The sequence below is a fragment of the Heteronotia binoei genome, chromosome 2, assembly GCF_032191835.1.
Source record: "Heteronotia binoei isolate CCM8104 ecotype False Entrance Well chromosome 2, APGP_CSIRO_Hbin_v1, whole genome shotgun sequence".
In the NCBI taxonomy this organism is placed as follows: domain Eukaryota; kingdom Metazoa; phylum Chordata; class Lepidosauria; order Squamata; family Gekkonidae; genus Heteronotia; species Heteronotia binoei.
In genome coordinates this window covers 13,264,288-13,279,257 of record NC_083224.1, presented here as the reverse complement: position 1 = coordinate 13,279,257, position 14,970 = coordinate 13,264,288, and the positions used below count along the sequence as shown (strand labels likewise).

Below are 14,970 nucleotides of genomic sequence, written 5' to 3'. Positions count from 1 at the left end.
CAGGTTTAATCCCCGGCATCTCCAAAAAAGGGACCAGGCAAATAGGTGTGAAAAACCTCCGCTTGAGACCCTGGAGAGCAGGGGAGGGACGGTGGCTCAGTGGTAGAGCATCTGCTTGGGAAGCAGAAGGTCCCAGGTTCAATCCCCAGCATCTCCAACTAAAAAGGGTCCAGACAAATAGGTGAGAAAAACATCAGCTTGAGACCCTAGAGAGCCACTGCCAGTCTTAGGCAATACTGACTTCGATGGACCGAGGGTCTGATTCAGTTTAAGGCAGCTTCATATGTTCATATGTTCCAAATGTTCCAAATCATTTGGCAACCAGGATGGCGGTGGTGGGGAGTCAACTCGCCTGCTAACTTGTCCCACACCAGCGGCAGTTGGTGGTGGCGTGGAAGGGTGGGCTGATGCCACCGTGGACCTTATCTGAACTGAGTGTCCCTTGCAGGGCTCTGCATAACCCAAATCGGCAACTGTTTCCCGTGCAGAGCAGCAGTGAAGGCAGCTGCTTCTGCACCGCTATTCACTGTTCCTGTCTTGAAAAAACGAGGGGCGTTCCACATGTTGAGCACTTCATATGGTTACGCTGCCGGAGCCATTGCATGGGATTGCTGCCACTTTCATGCCTTTTCTGTAGCGTAATAGAAGTGAACAGAAGGAAAACTTATAATGAGCTTCTGCCCCGTACTACCATTAAAGCGGAGGTTTTGATGGTAAAGCGTGCGAGAGCTCACTCTAGAATGTAGAAGTAATCCCCGAGTATTTGAGTTAATTCTGCTTTCCCTTTTCAGGTCACGTATGATGGATTTTTAGCGTTGTGGCAATTAGACAGCTCCGACACAGGTAAATGAGGAGGGGCGGAACTGAAATATTGACCATCAGTTTGATTTTTTTTTAAAGCTACTGATCATTAATTTATGTACATTCCAGTTTTAGATATGAACGCTTCCCCCTCTGAAGACATGGACTTGAGCCACGAGGGTTTCCTCTCGAATTCTCCCGTCCCCAGAAGGCTGACTTGCGCTTTCTGCAGGAAAACGTTTGTATGTCTGGAGAAGCTAAAGGAACACATTCACGAGCATTCTTTCCCCACGATCGTCCCTTTGGATGTCGACTATCCCCGGCCCCTTCTGGCTGACCTAGCAGAGCATCTGACTCCCGGTCAATTCCCCCGTTTCCAGTGTCCGAAATGCCCTGCGAGCTTCACGCTCAAATCCAACATGGACCGGCACGAAAAGACGATCCACTTCAACCGGAAGAAGATGCAGTGCCCTCGCTGCCTCAAACTCTTCCGAGACAAGACAGACTTGAACCGGCACCTGATGTCCGTGCACTCCCGGGAACGCTCGTTCGCCTGTCTCTTCTGCGGGAAGGGCTTTGGCACGCAGAAGAACCTCGCCACTCACATGAAACTTTGCTACCTGGGTTCAGTGCAGCCGGTCGCTGAAGAGCTTTTGAATAATCTTGATCAGGATCAGGAATCTGATGAGGAATAGGACCAGGGGTGGAATTCTAGCCGGAGCTCCTTTGCATATTAGGCCACGCCCCCATGATTTAGCCAAAGAGCCTTGTAAGCTCTTGGAGGATTGGCTACATCAGGGGTGTGTGGCCTAATATGCAAAGGAGCTCCTGGTAGAATTCCACCCCTGAATAAGATGGATGGTGACCTCTTTGATAGCGGGATCAAATTCATAAGGGGTTGTGTCCAAACCCCTAGACCTGCTTATGACAGCAATCCCAGACCTCAGGACAATTGCTAGGTGGTGGGAAAGAGCCATAGATTTGTATCCAACGGATTCCGCACACAAGGATGCGTTCCTTTCCTGTCCTTCACCCGACAGTCCCTTGCGCCCTCCAAAACACTGATGCTGGAGGTTGTGGAACTTGTAGAGGCAAAAAGTTACCCAGCTCAGGGGTCTGTGGAGGTGGAAACCAGACTGTTTTCATCAGCGTAAATGCCGTTGGGTTTGGGAGCAGGGTGTGGGCTCCCGTTTGCCCCCTGGGCTGCATGGATTTTGTTTGCACGGTCCCACAGACTCCAGCATCAGTTCGGTCCCTGTATGCACGCACTCCGCAGGATCCAAACCACAATTCTCCATATCTCTGGTTCTGGGGCCAGTATCCAAAGAGATGTGAAATGAAGGTGACTTCAGATTTTTCTTGCACAACATTGCTCCCATGTTACATGATAAACCATTTTTTAAAAAAAACTGGTAGAGGTTTAAGAATTTTTTTAAAAAAAATTACAGCATGGGTGTCGCCTGCTGACACTTTTTAAAAATAATGTTAAGAATTCCACCTGGCTTGTACAAGCCCTTTGCGCAAGTTCAGGCAATTCTGTGGACCCAAGCCTATGTAACTCAAGTATTAAAGCATCATTGTATGCAGTCGCGGGTAATTTGTTACGCCAGTTTGTTACTGCCACTAAGGTATTGATACTGCACTGTGAGATTTTACTGTTTTGATTACTTGTGTATATGCATTCAAAGCTATATAAATGCGAGCCTCAGGACCTTGTAGAATTTTATTAACTCAGGGATAACGGTCTTAAGTGAAGCATCTTAAAATATCTTTGTAGTCTTTTTATTTTTTTAAAGATGGCTAACGTAGAAATTTACAGCTGCGTACTGTAGGTATTCCTGCATCTTACTGTAGCTCTGAGCTGCAGAGTCTGTTGCTAACATATATACTTGTGGATTTTAATGGTAGCTTCAGAAGATCTAGAAATTCACCATGCCATTTATCTGCACTTAGAGGTAATGTTTAGGTGCAATTTACTACGAACAGGGCGTTTTTTGTAGCAGGAACTCCTTATTAGGCATATTGCATACTCCTTATTGCATATTAGGCCACACATCCCTGATGTAGCCAATCCTCCAAGAGCTTACAGGGCTCTTAGTACAGGGCCTACTGTAAGTTCCAGGAGGATTGGCTACATCAGGGGTGTGTGGCCTAATATGCAAAGGAGCTTCTGCTAGAATTCCACCCCTGGGCCACACATCCCTGATGTAGCCAATCCTACAAGAGCTTACGGGGCTCTTAGTACAGGGCCTACTGTAAGTTCCAGGATGATTGGCTACATCAGGGGTGTGTGGCCTAATATGCAAAGGCGCTTCTGCTAGAATTCCACCCCTGGGCCACACACCCCTGATGTAGCCAATCCTACAAGAGCTTACGGGGCTCTTAGTACAGGGCCTACTGTAAGCTCCAGGAGGATTGGCTACATCAGGGGTGTGTGGCCTAATATGCAAAGGCGCTTCTGCTAGAATTCCCCCCCTGGGCCACACATCCCTGATGTAGCCAATCCTACAAGAGCTTACGGGGCTCTTAGTACAGGGCCTACTGTAAGTTCCAGGAGGATTGGCTACATCAGGGGGGTGTGGCCTAATATGCAAAGGCGCTTCTGCTAGAATTCCACCCCTGGGCCACACACCCCTGATGTAGCCAATCCTACAAGAGCTTACAGGGCTCTTAGTACAGGGCCTACTGTAAGTTCCAGGAGGATTGGCTACATCAGAGGTGTGTGGCCTAATATGCAAAGGAGCTCCTGCTACAAAAAAAAAAAACCCTGGCTACAAAGCAAACTTATGTTTTGGTGATCTGGGGCAGGTAGCATTTGTGAGCACCTGAGTAGCAAATCTGACCTGCTTATGAGGGGCATTGCTGTATGTGTTCTTGTTCTCTCTCTGGAGAACTACACGTGCGGGCAGCGTGGCACTGAGTCGCTTTGACACCGTGCTTGGGCAGCTGTATGAAAGGGCTGCTCTTTAAGGCTTGACCGGGGCTCCCCAACAGTTTGTGAGCCTGTGGGAACCCTGGGAATTGTGACGCAGCGTGGTGGGCGCAGCCACGAAACGGCTGCCGCAGGAGGCGCGCCAGCTGCAAAGTGGCTGCTGCGGGTTAGCGTCAGTCGCACAACAAAGATCCTTGTGCTGTGGCGGCAGCTGCCGCCAAAGTTTAAAATCTGCACCATCAGAACGCTTGCTGGGGAAGGCCCCACCTCGGCACTTGGTGGGCACCAGGAAGGATGGGCACCATAGTGGCCAAAGGCGTTGGACTGGGGATCTAGGGATGCCGACCTGGGGATCCTCTGGAATTATAGTTCACCATCAGATGACAGAGATCAGTTTCCCTGGAGAAAATGGTGAACCTGGGCAGTATAATAAAAAGTAGAGACATCACCTTGCCATCAAAAGTCCGTATAGTCAAAGCGATGGTATTCCCAGTGGTAATGTATGGCTGTGAGAGCTGGACCATAAGGAAGGCCAAGCACAGAAGAATAGATGCTTTCGAGCTGTGGTGCTGGAGAAGACTCTTGAGAGTCCCTTGGACTGCAAGAAGATCCAATCAGTCAGTCCTAAGGGAAATCACCCAGACTGTTCCCCGGAAGGTCAGATGCTGGAGCTGAAGCTCCAATACTTTGGCCACCCAATGAGAAGGGAGCACTCACTGGAGAAGACCCTGATGCTGGGAAAGACATCACCCTGCCAACAAAAGTCTGTATAGTCAAAGCGATGGTATTCCCAGTAGTAATGTATGGCTGTGAGAGCTGGACCATAAGGAAAGCCGAGTGCAGGAGAAGAGATGCTTTTGAGCTGTGGTGCTGGAGAAGACTCTTGAGAGTCCCTTGGACTGCAAGAAGATCCAGTCAGTCAGTCCTAAGGGAAATCAACCCTGATTGTTCCCTGGAAGGTCAGATGCTGAAGCTGAAATACTTTGGCCACCAAATGAGAAGGGAGCACTCACTGGAGAAGAGTCTTGAGTCCCTTGGACTGCAAGAAGATCCAATCAGTCAGTCCTTTGGGAAATCAACCCAGACTGTTCCCTGGAAGGTCAGATGCTGAAGCTGAAGCTCCAGTGCTTTGGCCACCCAATGAGAAGGGAGCACTCCCTGGAGAAGACCCTGGTGCTGGGAAAGACAGAAGGCCAAAGAAGAAGGGGACGGCAAAAGATGAGACGGCTGGGCAGCGTTACTGATGTAACGAACACGAATTTGAGCAGACTTCAGAGGATGGTGGAAGACAGGAGGGCCTGGCGTGACTCGATCCATGGGGTTGCAAAGAGTCGGACTCGACTGTGCGACTGAACAGCAACAATAAAGGGTTGACTCTAGGGCATTACTGCACTGAGGTCCCTGTCCTCCCCAGGCTCCACCCCCAAATCTCCAGGAATTTCCCGACCTGGATTTAGCAACCCTACCCCCCCCCCCCAACCCCTGCCAGTGGCAAGTGGGGACCTTGTAACCCTTCGGGGATCCCTGGGCTAGACAGAAAATAACTCCATGCTGCTCCTTTAAGCCCAACAAGGATTTATTTAGAAACGTAAGCTTTCGTGTGCATGCACACTTCTTCAGACGAGGAATGAGGTCCAGTGAGCAGAGCTACATATAGCTGGTGAGGTTTAGAATGCAAAGTGGCACAAAGTTAAAATCCAATAGCAGAATAAAAAAATTAACAAATCCAGTAAAACTTTGATCCAGATTGCATCAGCGTGGGAAACCAATAAAGCAGTAACATGTCAATTTGAAGATGTCTGTTAATTATTCTGTCGTCAATAATTGCTAACAATTATAAATGATTTTTATTGGTTTCTCACGCCAATGGAACCCAGATCAAAGGGTTTCTGAATTTGTTAATTTTACTATTCCGCTGTTGGATTTTAACTTTGTGCCACTTTGCATTCTAAACCCCACCAGCTGTACGTAGCTCTGCTTACTGTACTTCATTCCTCGTCTGAAGAAGTGTGCATGCACACGAAAGCTTACATTCTGAATAAAACTTTGTTGGTCTTAAAGGTGCTACTGGACATCTGCTTTGTTCTGCTGCTTCAGAAGAACAGGCTGCCTACCTGGATATAACTCCATGCTGTTAGCCGTGGATAAGCATCTGGAGCAGGGGTCCATCAGTGGCTCTTAGTCACAGCGTATTGTTGGAACTCTGTCTGGGGCAGTGATGCTCTGTATTCTGGGTGCTTGCGGGGGGGCGCACAGTGGGAGGGCTGCTAGCCCCACTGGTGGACCTCCTGATGGCACTTGGGGGGTTTTGGCCACTGTGTGACACAGAGTGTTGGACTGGATGGGCCATTGGCCTGATCCAACATGGCTTCTCTTATGTTCTTATGTCTTATGTGTGGTGTCCTGCGTCCAACACAATATAACCCTTAAGTGATTTCCCACACGGTTTGACTCTTTAAACTGGCCCATCTAGCTCAGCATTGTCTGTTCTGCAGGTTCTTGTTCAGAGAAAGGTCCTTGTATCTTGAGCAGGTTGGGCCTGGCACCTTTTGGGTCGCAAAATCGTGTGCTCTGCTGCTGGACTGCCGTGCTGTTTTGTGGAACCGAAGAGCTTTTAGCCGTGTGACGCTAAAGTAGAGCGAGGTCGGTCTGTTGTGCAGCTTTGAGATGGAAGGAGGCAAACCCAGAGGAGAGCAGTCAACCTGGAACGATTATTTGCAAAGCTGTTACAAAGAGAGAATTCTCCCATCGCAGTCGGCACTGTGAATGTTAGTAGTCACGCATTTCTGCATTAACGGAGAGTTGTATTCTCGGCCAGGGATTTGCTTTAACTTTAAAGCCTGATGCAGAAGACAGAGAGTCTATTAAGCCCTAAGTACAGCAAGCAAAAGTGATCTCAGGATTCAGTGCAGTTCAGACGTGTACTCGTTGAGGGTTATAAAGACCTTTGTTGCTTCCTAGCGTTGGTGTAAACCTGTCGCACCTCGTGCCGCCTCTTTCCTAGAGCGCTGCGACAATCAATTTTGCTACGTTCAGCTGTGCTGATGGGAAAGGCTAGTCAAAGTCGTCGCAGCAACAGAAGGAGAGCTTAACAACAGCCACGCTGAGCGGCTTATTCCTCTTGCCCTCGTCCGGGAGAGCTACTTAACAAGCTCCCTGTAACTGCAGAGCTTTTCCTGAAGGTCACCTGGATGATTGCAGTAATAAAAGCTCGCCTATTAGGTATTCTTCCATGTAGCATAAGCTTGCGGTAAATCCTAGAAAGGGCATTTGTTTGCTGGCAAGCCTGCGACGAAGTTATTTTCTGATCAAGGGAATTCCGGGCGATGCAAAGAGGTTTTGGGCGCAGGGGCCGAACTGGTTACTGTTGTTTTTAGTGATCTCCTCGACAGAGCTCCACCCCCGCCTCCCAAAGTTCATTTGAAGTCACTGGGCTTAAAAGGATTGCTGGCAGTCCAATTAACCTAGTTTGTCCAGAGCTCCTCATGGCTTGGGAACTAAGTAGGGTTAAGGCAATCAGTACTTGGCAGGGAGACAACCAAAGAAGGTAGCGGCAAACTACCTCTGCTCCTCTTGGGTCAGCCATGCTCTCTCAGCCTAGCCTACCTTACAGGGTTGTTCTGAGGATAAAACGGAGAAAAGGAGAATAACAGAAGCCTCTCTGGATCCTCTCTGGGGGGAAAGGCAGGCTGCAAATGGATTAAATGCAGGGCTTTTTTGTAGCAGGAACTCCTTTGCATATTAGGCTACAACGCCCTGATGTAGCCAATCACCTAAGAGTTTATAGTAGGCCTTGTACTAAGAGCCCTCTAAGCTCCAGGTGAATTGGCTACATCAGGGCTGTGTGGCCTAATATGCAAAGGTCATGCTACCAAAAAAAAAAAAGCCCTCATTAAATAAATACAATACAATACAGCCAGGCAAGAAGAAGAAGATATTGGGTTTATATCCCGCCCTCCACTCCGAAGGGTCTCAGAGCGGCTCACAATCTCCTTTCCCTTCCTCCCCCACAACAGACACCCTGTGAGGTAGAAGAAGATGTTGGATTTATATCCCGCCCTCCACTCCGAAGAGTCTCAGAGCGGCTCACAATCTCCTTTACCTTCCCCCCCCCCACAACAGACACCCTGTGAGGTAGATGAAGATATTGGATTTATATCCCGCCCTCCACTCCGAAGGGTCTCAGAGCGGCTCACAATCTCCTTTCCCTTCCTCCCCCACAACAGACACCCTGTGAGGTAGATGAAGATATTGGATTTATATCCCGCCCTCCACTCCGAAGAGTCTCAGAGCGGCTCACAATCTCCTTTACCTTCCCCCCCCCCACAACAGACACCCTGTGAGGTAGATGAAGACATTGGATTTATATCCCGCCCTCCACTCCGAAGAGTCTCAGAGCGGCTCACAATCTCCTTTCCCTTCCTCCCCCACAACAGGCACCCTGTGAGGTGGGTGGGGCTGGAAAAGGCTCTCACAGCAGCTGCCCTTTCATGGACAACCTCTGCCAGAGCTATGGCTGACCCAAGGCCATGCTAGCAGGTGCAAGTGGAGGAGTGGGGAATCAAACCCGGTTCTCCCAGATAAGAGTCCGCATACTTAACCACTACACAGGCAAATGTGTTAGCAAAGGCTAGCCCATTGGGTGATCAAAATGGTAAGCCCACTAATTTCCCATTATCTTGATGTGGTCCTTTAAAAAGATGAAACCAACTTTAGGAAAGGAAAGGTCCCCTGAGCAAGCACCAGTCGTTTCCGACTCTGGGGTGACGTTGCTTTCACAGCAGACCTTTTTGCGGGGTGGTTTGCCATTGCCTTCCCCAGTCATTACACTTTCCCCCTCCACAGCAAGCTGGGTACTCATTTGGCCGACTTCGGAAGGATGGAAGGCTGAGTCAACCTCGAGCCGGCTACCTGAACCAGCTTCCGCTGGAAACAAACTCAGGTCATGAGCAGAGGGCTTCGACTGCAGTACTGCAGCTTTACCACACTGCGTTACAGGGCTCTTACTGTGCACTAGATAGCCGCTTGGTAAAAAGGAGCCTGGATTCTCTACAAGGAAGGTGTGAAATCCTGAGCTGACGAGGGATGAAACGAAGGCCGCAGAGAGATTGTGCGCTATTTATTTGGAGGGGGGCTGATGCCGTCTGGAGTGGGGGCTGGGGAGGCTAGAAATATCTTAAAGATAACTGCAATGTGATGCCTGAGAAATGTGTTAACCTGTTCTCCAGCAGTAGAAAAGAACAAGAGAGCCAGTTTGGTGTAGTGGCTAAGTGTGCGGACTCTTATCTGAGAGAACCAGGTTTGATTCCCCACTCCTCCACTTGCACCTGCTGGAATGGCGTTGGGTTAGCTCTTGTAGGAGTTATCCCTGAAAGGGTAGCTTCTGGGAGAGCTCTCTCAGCCCCATCCACCTCACAGGGTGTCTGTTGTGGCGGAAGGAGATAAAGGAGATAAGCCGCTCTGAGACTTTGATTCAGAGAGAAGGGCGGGGTATAAATCTGCATTCTTCTTCAAGTAGCACCTTGAAGACTTCACAAAATTGTGGCAGGGATGAGTTTTTGTGAAGAAGTGAGCAGTGACGCACGAAAGCAGATACCCTGCCACAAATGTTGTTAATCTTTAAGGTGCTACTGGACTCATGCTCTTTTATAAGAGAGCCAGTTTGGTGTAGTGGTGAAGTGCGCGGACTCTAATCTGGGAGAACTAGGTTTGATTCCCCACTCCTCCACTTGCAGCTGCTGGAATGGCCTTGGGTCAGCCACAGCTCTCGTAGGAGTTGTCCTTGAAAGGGCAGCTTCTGTCAGAGCTCTCTCACCCCCATCCACTTCATAGGGTGTCTCTTGTGGGGGAAGAAGGTAAAAGAGATTGTAAGTCGCTCTGAGATTCGGAGTGGAGGGCAGTAGAAATCCAATATCTTCGTCTTCTTATACTGCTACAGACAGGCTAACATGGCTACCCGTCTTAACTAAACTCTCAAGATTTACTGTTCAAATTAAAAATGGTCAGAAAATCACTTATTATTCAAATTAAAAATGGCCAGAGAAATCAATGTAAAGCTTTAAATATTTTGTGGTGTGTGGAGGCCAATATCTTCCTTGTATCAGAGCTAAGAAAACCTTAGCGAAAATGATTTCTCAGGTCACTGATCTCTCCCTTTTCTTTTTGCATTGGCAGCAACTCAGGAAAAAGTTAATACTTCCTCAAGAGCAGAACAGCGGCTTGGGCTCGTGGGAAATCCCTCACTCTGGGATGACGGAAGGTGGGACCGGTGTTGACCACTTCCTCCCCAAACAGGGACTTCCTCACAAGGCCAGACAGCTTCCTTCCTTTGAGAACACAGCGGTAGTTTTCATTTGAACTCTGGGTGTTCTGAAAAGGCCAGTTTTAGAGATGAAAACCAGCATTCCGATGTCAGTGAGGTTCTTTCTGTCTTCCCCTCTTCCTCCCTGTGCGTGTTTAATGTGTCGTCAAATTGCAGCTCACTCATGGCGACCCCGTAGAGCAGTGGTCCCCAACCTTTTTGGCACCAGGGACTGGTCTTATGGAAGACAATTTTTCCAGAGACTTGGGGGGTGGGAATGGTTTCGGGATGATACAATTGTGCACTTTATTTCTGTTAGTTTAGTGTGGTGGTTAAATGTGCAGACTCTTATCTAGGAGAACCAGGTCTGATTCCCCACTCCTCCACTCGCAGCTGCTGGAATGGCCTTGGGTCAACCATAGCTCTTGCAGAGTTGTCCTTGAAAGGGCAGCTTCTGAGAGAGCTCTCTCAGCCCCACCTACCATACAGGGTTGTGGGGGAGGAAGATAAAGGAGATTGTGAGCCACTCTGAGACTCTGAAATTTGGAGTGGAGGACAGGATATAAATCCAATGTCATCGTCACGTTTCTGGGATCCAAGATCAATGCAGATGGTGACTGTAGCCATGAAATTAAAAGACATTTGCTCCTTGGGAGGACAGCTATGGCAAACCTGGACAGTATAATAAAAAGTAGAGACATCACCCTGCCAACAAAAGTCCGAATAGTCAAAGCGATGGTATTCCCAGTAGTAATGTATGGCTGTGAGAGCTGGACCATAAGGAAGGCCGAGCGCAGAAGAATAGATGCTTTTGAGCTGTGGTGCTGGAGAAGACTCTTGAGAGTCCCTTGGACTGCAAGAAGATCCAATCAGTCAGCCCTAAGGGAAATCAACCCTGACTGTTCCCTGGAAGGCCAGATGCTGAAGCAGAAGCTCAAATTCTTTGGCCACCCAATGAGAAGGGAGCACTCACTGGAGAAGAAGACCATGATGCTGGGAAAGACAGAAGGCAAAAGAAGAAGGGGATGGCAAAAGAGGAGATGGCTGGACAGCGTGACTGCTGTAACAAACACGAATTTGAGCAGACTTCGGAGGATGGTGGAAGACGGGAGGGCCCGGCATGTCTTTGTCCATGGGGTTGCAAAGAGTCGGACTCGACAAAATAAATAATGACATAATTATACAACTCACAGCCTGGTTGCTAACAGGCCAAGAAACGGTACCAGTCCACGGCCCGGGGGTTCGGGACCCTCGCTGTAGTTTTCGGGGCAAGAGATGTTCAGAGGTGGTTTGCCATTGCCAGCCTCTGTGTAGCGACCCTGGTGGGCTCCCATCCAAATATTGACCAGAGCCAATCCTGCTTAGCTTCTGAGATCTGACGAGATCAGGCTAGCCTGTACTATCCAGGTAAAGACAAGAGATGTCCAAAGGTAGTCTGCCATTGCCTTCCTCTGCATGGTGGCCCTGGACTTCCTTGGTGGTCTCCCATCCAAATACTGACCAAGGCTGATCCCGCTTAGAAGAAGATGGTGGTGATATTGTGGGTTTATATCCCACCCTATACTCTGAATCTCAGCGCGTTCACAATCTCCTTTCCCTTCCTCCCCCACAACAGACACCCTGTGAGGTGGGTGGGGCTGAGAGAGCTCTCCCAGAAGCTGCCCTTTCAAGGACAACTCCCATGAGAGCTATGGCTGACCCAAGGCCATTCCAGCAGGTGCAAGTTGAGGAGTGGGGAATCCAACCGGGTTCTCCCAGATAAGAGAGCTATGGCTGACTCAAGGCCATTCCAGCAGGTGCAAGTGGAGGAGTGGGGAATCAAACCCGGTTTTCCCAGATAAGAGTCCGCACACTTAACCACTACGCCAAACTGGCTCTCTTTAGCTTCTGAGATCTGATCAGATCAAGCTAGCCTGGGCCATCCAGGTCAGGGTCTATTTCTCCCTACATGAGTGTAATTAGGTAGGCTAGGTGGCTGGCAGTGGCAGTGTGGAGAGCCAGTTTGGTGTGTGGAGAGCCAGTTTGGTGTAGTGGTTAAGTGTGCGGACTCTTATCTGGGAGAACCGGGTTTGATTCCCCACTCCTCCACTTGCTCCTGCTAGCATGGCCTTGGGTCAGCCATAGCCCTGGCAGAGGTTGTCCTTGAAAGGGTAGCTGCTGTGAGAGCCCTCTCAGCCCCACCCACCTCACAGGGTGTCTGTTGTGGGGGAGGAAGGGAAAGGAGATTGTGAGCCGCTCTGAGACTCTTTGGAGTGGAGGGTGGGATATAAATCCAATATCATCATCATCTTCTTCTTCTGCTTCTAGGGACTGAGGGACATACGCTTTGACTCCAGTGCTCATAGGTTCAAGGCTGTTGAGATGAGAGGTGGCGGTAATAGAAATTTCAGCTATGAATTTTGAGAGTTTTTTTTTATGTTTGTGATATGATGCAGACGGGGGCTTAACGTGAAGTACTGTACCTCTGCTAATAGCAGAGTGATATTCTAAAAGCACGTCGGGGGCTTCCTTCTGGCACAGCAGCAGGTGGGGTAGTTGCCAGGAAGGGCTAGTTAAGAGTCAAGGTGCATCAGTAACTCTACCTATATGTAATGGTTGTGCGGAAGTTTGTTCCAGTGTATCTGAAGAAGTGTGCATGCGCACGAAAAGCTTATACCCAGCATTAAACTTTGTTGGGTCTTAAAGGTGACCCTGGTTCTGAAACTTGGTTCTGTTGCTTCAGACCAAACACAGCTGCCCAGGAGAATTCAGAAACGTTGATGGAGAAGATCCATCGTACAGACACACTTGTTTATACGGAAAGTGATAAAAATGACTCTTTCGGACATTTCAGTCGTCTCTGCTGTGGCTTCAGGTGCTCATGTGGGCAGAAGATGAGTAAGGCAGAATTCTGTTTCCGCTGCTTCTTCATAATCATTAATAAAGATTCCTTTAGAACAGGGATGGCCAAACTGTGGCTCAGGAGCCACATGTGGCTCTTTTGCACATATGGTGTGGCTCTCGAAGCCCTCAGAACCCCATTGGCTGGCTTTAAATCACGTCGCCAAGCCATCCAGCGGTTTGGAGAATGCATTTGTAGTTAAAGTTGCTTTCTTTTTACCTTCCCCTCCCTCCTCCCATCTATTTTCCTGCCTTCTCTCAAACATCTGATGTTTATTCTATGTGGTTCTTATTTAAGCAAATTTGGCCACTCCTGCTTTAGAACTCCAAGCCCGAGGCAGACACTGACCTCCTCCAACCCTCGTGAGCTCTTGCTATCTGTGGACAAGATCCACAAGGCAGCTGAAAACATCCTGCCTTTGGGAACTTTTTGCCTTTTGAATAGCAAACCCCCCCACCACCACCACCCTTCAGCGACATTGCCCTCTTTGTTGACTAGCAGAATTTTGTGTTTGGAGATAAGCGGGCATGCAGGCAAATAACCTCAGCGCTTCCCCTAATTAGCACAGCCAGTCTGCCATTTTACAATCTGCCAGCCGCTAAATAATTTACTCTGCTCTTTGAGGAACAGTAGGTGAGGGAAGAAGAAAGCACAGTGAGAAGGGTAAAGATCAGCAAAGAAAAGGGAGAAAAGGACTCCCTCTGCCCCCTGCAGGAATGGCATTATCTTTTAACTCTTTGCCACACCTCTGTCTCATTATTCTTTCAAGGAATTCTGTGTGCGGGTTCCTTACATAAGCGTGGCTCTTTCACACATATTGTGTGGCTCTTGAAGCCCTCACTGTCCTGTTGGCTGGCTTGGAGAAGGCATTTCTCTCTTTAAATTACTAAGCCAAACCAAGCCAGCTGGTGGCTTGGAGAATACATTTAAAGTGAAAGTTGCTTTCTTTCTACCTCTCCCTCCCTCCATCTGTTTTCCTTCCTTCCTCCCTCTCTCCCTTTCTTGCAGTTCTCAAACATCTGATGTTTATTCTGTGTGGCTTTTATGTTAAGCGAGTTTGGCCACCCTTGCCTTTCATCTTTGTGTTGCTTTGCCAACAACCCTGCAAGGTAGTTAGGCTGAGAGTGTGGGCTCTGAGGTTGGGTGGCTGAGTGGGTATTGAACCCTGCTCACTCCTCTCAAAGTCTAGTATTCTGCTTTGCCCATTCTGAAGGTAACAGGATAATGGCAATCCATAAGAGAAATTCAGCAAATTGTGGACTTGAATAAGTCTCCTGGGGCTTTTTTTTTTTTTGTAGCAGGAACTCCTTTGCATATTAGGCCACACACCCCTGACGTAGCCAATCCTCCTGGAGCTTGCAGTAGGCCCTGTACAAAGAGCCCTGTAAGCTCTTGGAGGATTGGCTACCTCAGGGTGTGTGTGGCCTAATATGCAAAGGAGTTCCTGCTGCATAAAAAGCCCTGCCTGAGTCTCTCATTGGGTTTTTCCCACAAGATTCAGTATCTTGTGGCTATTAGCCATGATGGCTGAAGGGGGCTTCCATATACAGAAGCAGCAGACCTCTGAATTTCAGTGCTGGCAAGCAGTTGATGGGGTGTGAACTGGCAGAGACTGACCAAGAGAGAGATCTTGGGGTCGTGGTAGATAACTCACTGAAAATGTCAAGACAGTGTGCGATTGCAATAAAAAAGGCCAACGCCATGCTGGGAATTATTAGGAAGGGAATTGAAAACAAATCAGCCAGTATCAGAATGCCCCTGTATAAATGGATGGTGCGGTCTCATTTGGAATACTGTGTGCAATTCTGGTCACCGCACCTCAAAAAGATTATTATAGCATTGGAGAAAGTCCAGAAAAGGGCAACTATAATGATTAAAGGTTTGGAACACTTTCCCTATGAAGAAAGGTTAAAACGCTTGGGGCTCTTTAGCTTGGAGAAATGTCGACTGCGGGGTGACATGATGGAAGTTTACAAGATTAAGCATGGGATGGCAGCTTCACATGTTCCTCTCTGCACTGACGTGCGCTTCCATTGAACAACTGTTTAATTATGG

At 48.6% G+C, this 14,970-nt stretch overlaps 1 protein-coding gene across 2 annotated transcripts in view; it reads left to right on the top strand.

Moving 5' to 3' along the window:
- ZBTB46 (zinc finger and BTB domain containing 46) overlaps positions 1-14,970 on the top strand; it is a 102,785-nt gene that overhangs the window by 62,896 nt on the left and 24,919 nt on the right. Inside the window, exons 4-5 of one of the 2 annotated variants that reach the window (XM_060230592.1) lie at positions 792-843; positions 937-2,512. The exons of the other annotated variant lie outside the window; for it this stretch is intronic. Coding sequence (XP_060086575.1) covers positions 792-843; positions 937-1,496 — 612 coding nt within the window. The 3' untranslated portion in view covers positions 1,497-2,512. Of the gene's footprint in view, positions 1-791; positions 844-936; positions 2,513-14,970 lie in introns of those variants that run through there. 2 annotated transcript variants of the gene reach the window in all.